The sequence below is a fragment of the Glycine max genome, chromosome 6, assembly GCF_000004515.6.
Source record: "Glycine max cultivar Williams 82 chromosome 6, Glycine_max_v4.0, whole genome shotgun sequence".
Lineage (NCBI taxonomy): Eukaryota > Viridiplantae > Streptophyta > Magnoliopsida > Fabales > Fabaceae > Glycine > Glycine max.
Window position 1 is genome coordinate 36978030 of NC_038242.2, and position 6360 is coordinate 36984389.

Genomic DNA, 6360 nt, shown 5'->3' on the forward strand with positions numbered 1-6360 from the left:
CAGGGACAATATCTATTTAAGCCTTTTTAAAAGAAATGATTTATTGTTAAAAATAATCTTATAATAATTTAAATTATTTATTGTAAATCCAAAATATAGTTTATATATACAAACATTTATTTATTATAAACTTTGATTATATAAAAACAAAAAATTATTTATATATAAAAGCTAAATATAACTTTCTCGAGGGGATTTTAAATGAAAAAGAGGTTAAACAAACACCCCTTAAATAATTAAATAACCTTGATTCCTGAAAAAAGAAATTCTAGTTATTATTGTTTGGTAAAGTTTGAGTGAGAAATCAATCCACAGCTGGCATAAAACTGTTGTAGAAATCGGTTTTTAAAATAAAAAATAGACCCATACTTAATGAAAACTTTGAAAGAAAGAAAATAGTTGTTTGACATCAACGAATTTGTTCATTATTCTAGTTCTAGAACATGACCATAAAGATGTATAACAGACATATACAGTATAGAAAGCATAAAGACGAACAATACGAATAAAAAGGTTTCATTCTATACTTGGACATGACACATTCAACCATTCACATAAAAAACTGAAATAAAAAACAAGCAAAATGTAATTGCCTAAAGCTAACATATCAACAGAAGTCTGTACAACTTGATATACACATAAATCTTCTGGTGCAGTGGTGCCAACAAATAATTGAGTTGGACAATGAAACTGTGTATATGTACAAGTTCATATACATAACAAAAAATATGAATTCGTTCGAGAAAATGTAGCAGCTAAGAAGTGTGCATGTAGGAACAGAGAGACATGTAAATCTCATTGTTTTCCTCCAGGAGTCAATGCTATTGATTTGCACATGGGGCAGACATTTTTCTCAAGTAACCATCTCCTTAAACAATCTGCGTGATATTCATGCCCGCATCTAAGAATTCCAATATTCTCTTTGTTCTTATATTCATCCTGTGAAAACATACACAAGCATTCCAATTAATAGGGGAAAGATAAATGGGCTTTAATACATCAAACTTGAATGAATAACCCCTTCTAGTACCTAAAAGTCGAATGAAAAATTATCCCAAAAAATATGGCATTCAATGGCAAAAATAAAGTATTGAATGAAACATGATGCTTAAATTCATACCTGGCATATTATGCAAAGATCAGTTTCCTGTTCCTCAGAAGCTGCCTCCTCCAAGTTAGTAGCATTAGTAGGTAGTATATAAGTTTTGGTCTTCATTTGACTTGTAATTGTTTTCTCTGGTAAACCCGATTTTGCATTGCCAATCTGCTCACCTAATTCAAGAAGGTCCTGTTGTCCATTTCCAAAGAGTTAACAAATTAATGTTTTCGATAGTCATTAAGTATTTAGTATCCTAGACTTCTTATCCAATCCACATTTAACAAAATACAATATCAGACTATGGATGGTATACTTGCCTCATAAGACATATCTTCAGTGTCCAAGTGCATATCAGTATGATGGTCAACCAGTAAAGCAACATCCTGCATAAGATAAGGCAATCAATATATGTATTTAAAAAATACAATACAACAACAACAACAACAACAACGCCTTATCCCATTAGGTGGGGTCGGCTACATGGATCAACTTCCGCCATAATGTTCTATCAAGTACCATACTTCTATCCAAATCATTAAGTTCGAGATCCTTCTTGATAACCTCTCTTATAGTCTTTTTGGGTCTTCCTCTGCCTCGAATTGTTTGCCTTCTCTCCATCTGGTCTACTCTCCTCACTACAGAGTCTACCGGTCTTCTCTCTACATGCCCAAACCACCTAAGTCTATTTTCCACCATCTTCTCTACAATAGGCGCTACTCCAACCCTCTCTCTAATAGCTCCGTTTCTAATTTTATCCTGTCGAGTCTTACCACGCATCCACCGCAACATCCTCATCTCCGCTACACCTACTTTAGTCTCATGTTGGCTCTTAACCGCCCAACATTCTGTTCCGTACAAAATTGCCGGTCTTACCGCAGTCCGATAAAACTTTCCCTTTAGCTTGATCGGTACCTTTGCATCACATAACACCCCCGATGCTTTTCTCCATGAAGTCCTATGGATTCTATCATGAAGTCCTATGGACTATGAAGTACCAAAAGCAGTACAAAGAGAAATAGGAAATATTACATCATCTGAGAAAAAGACCGCAGAAGGAAGATTTTGATGTATAAGAGTTATCATCTCGTGCAAGTTGCCTCTATGAGACTGGTGTATGCGTGCACCTGCAAATGGTGCAAAGCCAGGATGCCTGGCACCCATCTCAAAAGCATCATGTATGAGGATTGAAGAACCGTGTGAAGGATTTGTTGGAAGTCTATACGAAGGTGCAGTTACAGGAGGATGAATGTTGAAGGAGTGACCTATGATCACTTGTGCAGGCTGTACTTGATGATGAAAGCTATGATGCTGTGGAGGAGGAGGGGGAAATCTGTGGCCACTTCTGCTGCCAGTTGTATTATGATATCTCTGTGGAAAGCTGTGGCCACTTCTGCTGCCATTAGTGTCATGATATCTCCGTGGAAAGCTGTGGCCACTTCTGCTGCCATTTGTGTCATGATATCTCTGTGGAAATCTGTGGCCACTTCTGCTGCCATTTGTGTCATGATATCTCCGTGGAAATCTGTGGCCACTTCTGCTGCCATTTGTGTCATGATATCTCTGTGGAAATCTGTGGCCAATTCTGCTGCCATTTGTATCATGATATCTATATGGAAATCTATGGCCACTTCTGCTGCCATTTGTGTCATGATATCTCCATGGAAATCTGTGGCCACTTCTGCTACCATTTGTGTCATGATATCTCTGTGGACCAATTCTCGCATTCTCTGATGAACTTCTATTAGCGCTGAAAGCTGGAGAATAATGGCAACAGTCAAAAAGACCAAATATATTCACCATGAAAGAAAATGACTACATTGTTTGGCTCTAGAGTCAACACTGTGGGAGGCAGATTAGAAGGAAGAATAAACCAGCTATATATTTATACATAAAAAAGCAAGACTTTCGACAGAATTCAGCTTGAATGTACCTAAATTTACCGTTAGTATAGGTAGTTATACTGGTTTACAGTTAATAGTTAGTTCTGTTAGTGTATGAGTGCTTATTAGTTTAGTTCATTCACTCTATAAATACATGCAGTACTTACTTATATACCATATTTTATTCGATCAATTACAGAATGTATTTCTAATTTTCTATTGTAAAACTCTTCTCTACTTTGAACTCTATGGTGTAAGGCCTCACTAAGTTGGTGTCAGTTGTATTTCTATGATAACTTTAAAAAAATTATTGCATGCATGTTATTAAAAGCTTTAGTTTTCCAGTTTTTATCAGAAAGCCTGAATAAAACCTCTTACATGCATGTTAGTGTAAATTATTCAGTGGCAATGTAAATATTAATATACAAGAAAACGTTTAAAAGAAAACTGCAAAACAACAAAAAGGAGAAAGAGTTTATCTTTACCTTGTACATATGGTTGTAAGTGCTGATCCAAATGGCTGTCATGAACATCTAGTACATAATGGCAATCTAGACTAATTCCATTTCCTGAAGCTAGACAAATGTTGGTGCCACTGAAATGGATACTTTCGGAGTGAAAATAGACTTGTTGACTCATTTGATCCGTATCACAGATATTTGTTGATGCAATCTAATCCTAATATACAAACCAGAGTGAATAAAATCATACTACAACATATGCATAAAGACCATTCCTTTAATTACCTTTTTTTTTCTTTCTAATTTTCCAGAATACTATACCCCTGAACGCAGAAGACACCAAAAACAAACATCCTTTTGTTCAAAATTAATCATACTACAACGTATGAATAAAGAACATTCCTTTAATCACCCTTTTCTAATTACCCAAAATATTATACCCCTGAACCCAGAAGACAGAAAAACCAAACACCCTTTTGTTTAAAATTAATCATACTACAACATATGCATAAAGAACATTGCTTTAACCACCATTTCCTAGTTATCCAAAATACTATACCCCCGAACCCAGAAGATAGCAAAACCAAACACCCTTTTGTTCAAAATTAATCATACTACAACATATGCATAAAGAACATTCCTTTAATCACCCTTTTCTAATTTCCCAGAATACTATACCCCTGAACCCAGAAGATAGCAAAAACAAACACACTTTTGTTCAAAATTAATCATACTGCAACATATGAATGAAGAACATTCCTTTAATCACCCTTTTCTAATTTTCCAGAATACTATACCCCTGTACCCAAGAGACAGCAAAAACAAACACCCTTTTGTTCAAAATTAATCATACTACAACACCATCAAAACGATTCTTGTATTAAATTTAAGGTAAATCATTAAAAAACAAAATTTACATAAAATCACGAAACCCAAAATTAAAAAGAAAACACAAAATTTATGAACTAACGAGTGACATCGTTCCCATGGACAAAACAACACTGAAACAAAGGAGAACAAAAGCGTACCTCGTTAAAATCCACCCTTTTGAAGAATGCCTGAAATTAGAAGGATCGCAAATAGAGAATCTATGGCAAGAACCAGAATTGAAGAATGAGGAAGTAGCAGATGAAGTTGAAGGGAGAACAAGTAGCTTAGGAACAGTGACCGTCTAATTTTCATGCATGATCCTGGTACTGCATATATATATATATAGAGAGAGAGAGAGAGAATTAGAATAAACTAACGGCTAATTTAAAACTAAAATCTTTTAATATATTTCTTTTGTCTTTAAGGATATTTTTTTTACTGGTTTATCTTTAAGGATTTTCTTTTTATCTTTAAAGATTTTTAATTCATATATATTAATAATATTAAAAATTATTTTCTTAAAATAAATTTTTACTGTTAATTTCTTATGATTAACTATTAAAATAATGAATATTTTTAAAATGTAGTGTAAAATTTCATTAATTGATTAATTAAGATTGTTTTTATAATTAGATTGATCATATTAAACCAATTATGATATATTTTATATGCAAATTTAAATTATTTTTAAAATAAAATTGAAATTGATTTAAAATAATTTTCGTTGGTATCTTTTTAAAACCTTTTTGACATGATTGTTGTTTGATTTTAATATTCATAAATATCATTTAACATTAACAAACACAATTAAGATTTAATATAGTATCTACATATCTCTTTCTCTCTCTATATATATTAATTTTGATTGAATTTTATTAAGTTTAACATTAAAAAATAATTCAATTGCTTACAATAATTAACAACAGTTATTAATTAAGAATTTCATCAATTAAAAATAGTCATTAGTTTTATAAACTGTTTTTTTACTGGAAAAACTAAAAAAATATAAATTATTTTTTTAAATCCTAAATATTTAACATAAGCGTGTGATATTATTAAAGAAAAAATGTATTTATTTATATACTTTTTTTAAAAGAGAAGAAGAAGATTTATATTCTTATATATTTTTTTTAGTAATAACACTACTTTTTTCTATTTCAAAAAATTATATATTTATATAAATATTAGATTAATTAAATTTAATACTTTTCTATTTGTTTTACAGTACCATATTATTATCATAATTAAAAACATGAAGTATAAATTAATCAATAACATTTAAAATTGATTTAAATTTTGTTACTTTTTTTCATACCATCTTAAATTATATTGAAAACATTAACTGATCTCATTATTATTATCATAATTAAAAATATGAAGTAGGTGCATTTTTATTCTCTCTTATATATTCTATATTTTTCCGTGAAGCGTAGGAGTGCATTTATTTATTCCTTACCTTTTAATTTGCTTACCATTTTTTTTGGCTTAAATTTTCTTTCTCTCTTATTTTATTATTATCGTTTGAGATACCAAAAATCAATGACACTTTTGTACATATAAAACATGAAGGATGATCAGACTAAGAAATTTCATGAAGATATGCATCAATCAAGTACAATATAAACTAGAGTCAAATGATAATTTTTCATGAAGATACACAACATGTAAAACTAGAGTGGAATGATAATTTTTCATGTCACTGCTTCAAAGGTATTGCTTTAATCACTCCCTCTCTGTAGCTTCTTTTTTCTTTTTCTAATCAATTCTTGGGTATTATTATCTATTTGACAACTTCTTCATAATATTTGTACTATATTAGTATCTGAGTGGAGGAGGTGCTGCCACTGATTAGGAATGCCCTCCTCCACTCATGTATTGTATCAACCTTTGCAAGCCTATGCTCAATTTGAACATATTGTTCTTCCACTTCATTATCAAAGGCACCCACACAAGTGTGTTTCTTATCCAATCTTTTTTCTCTGTTGCAGTTCGTGCATGGACACAATTAAGTGTATTTCTGGTTCTAATTCAAAGGAGCTTCATAATTTCA

General features: G+C 31.5%; 1 protein-coding gene across 1 annotated transcript; it reads right to left on the reverse strand.

Moving 5' to 3' along the window:
- Positions 1-580: 580 nt before the first annotated feature.
- Positions 581-4622, reverse strand: LOC100780488 (uncharacterized). Its single transcript, XM_041016067.1, has 6 exons — positions 4469-4622; positions 3465-3657; positions 2129-2853; positions 1417-1482; positions 1121-1288; positions 581-939 (listed from the first exon to the last, which is right to left on the reverse strand). Exons 2-6 carry the CDS (start codon positions 3616-3618, stop codon positions 796-798), a joined length of 1257 nt encoding a protein of 418 aa, XP_040872001.1. The 5' UTR covers positions 3619-3657; positions 4469-4622; the 3' UTR covers positions 581-795.
- Positions 4623-6360: the final 1738 nt, after the last annotated feature.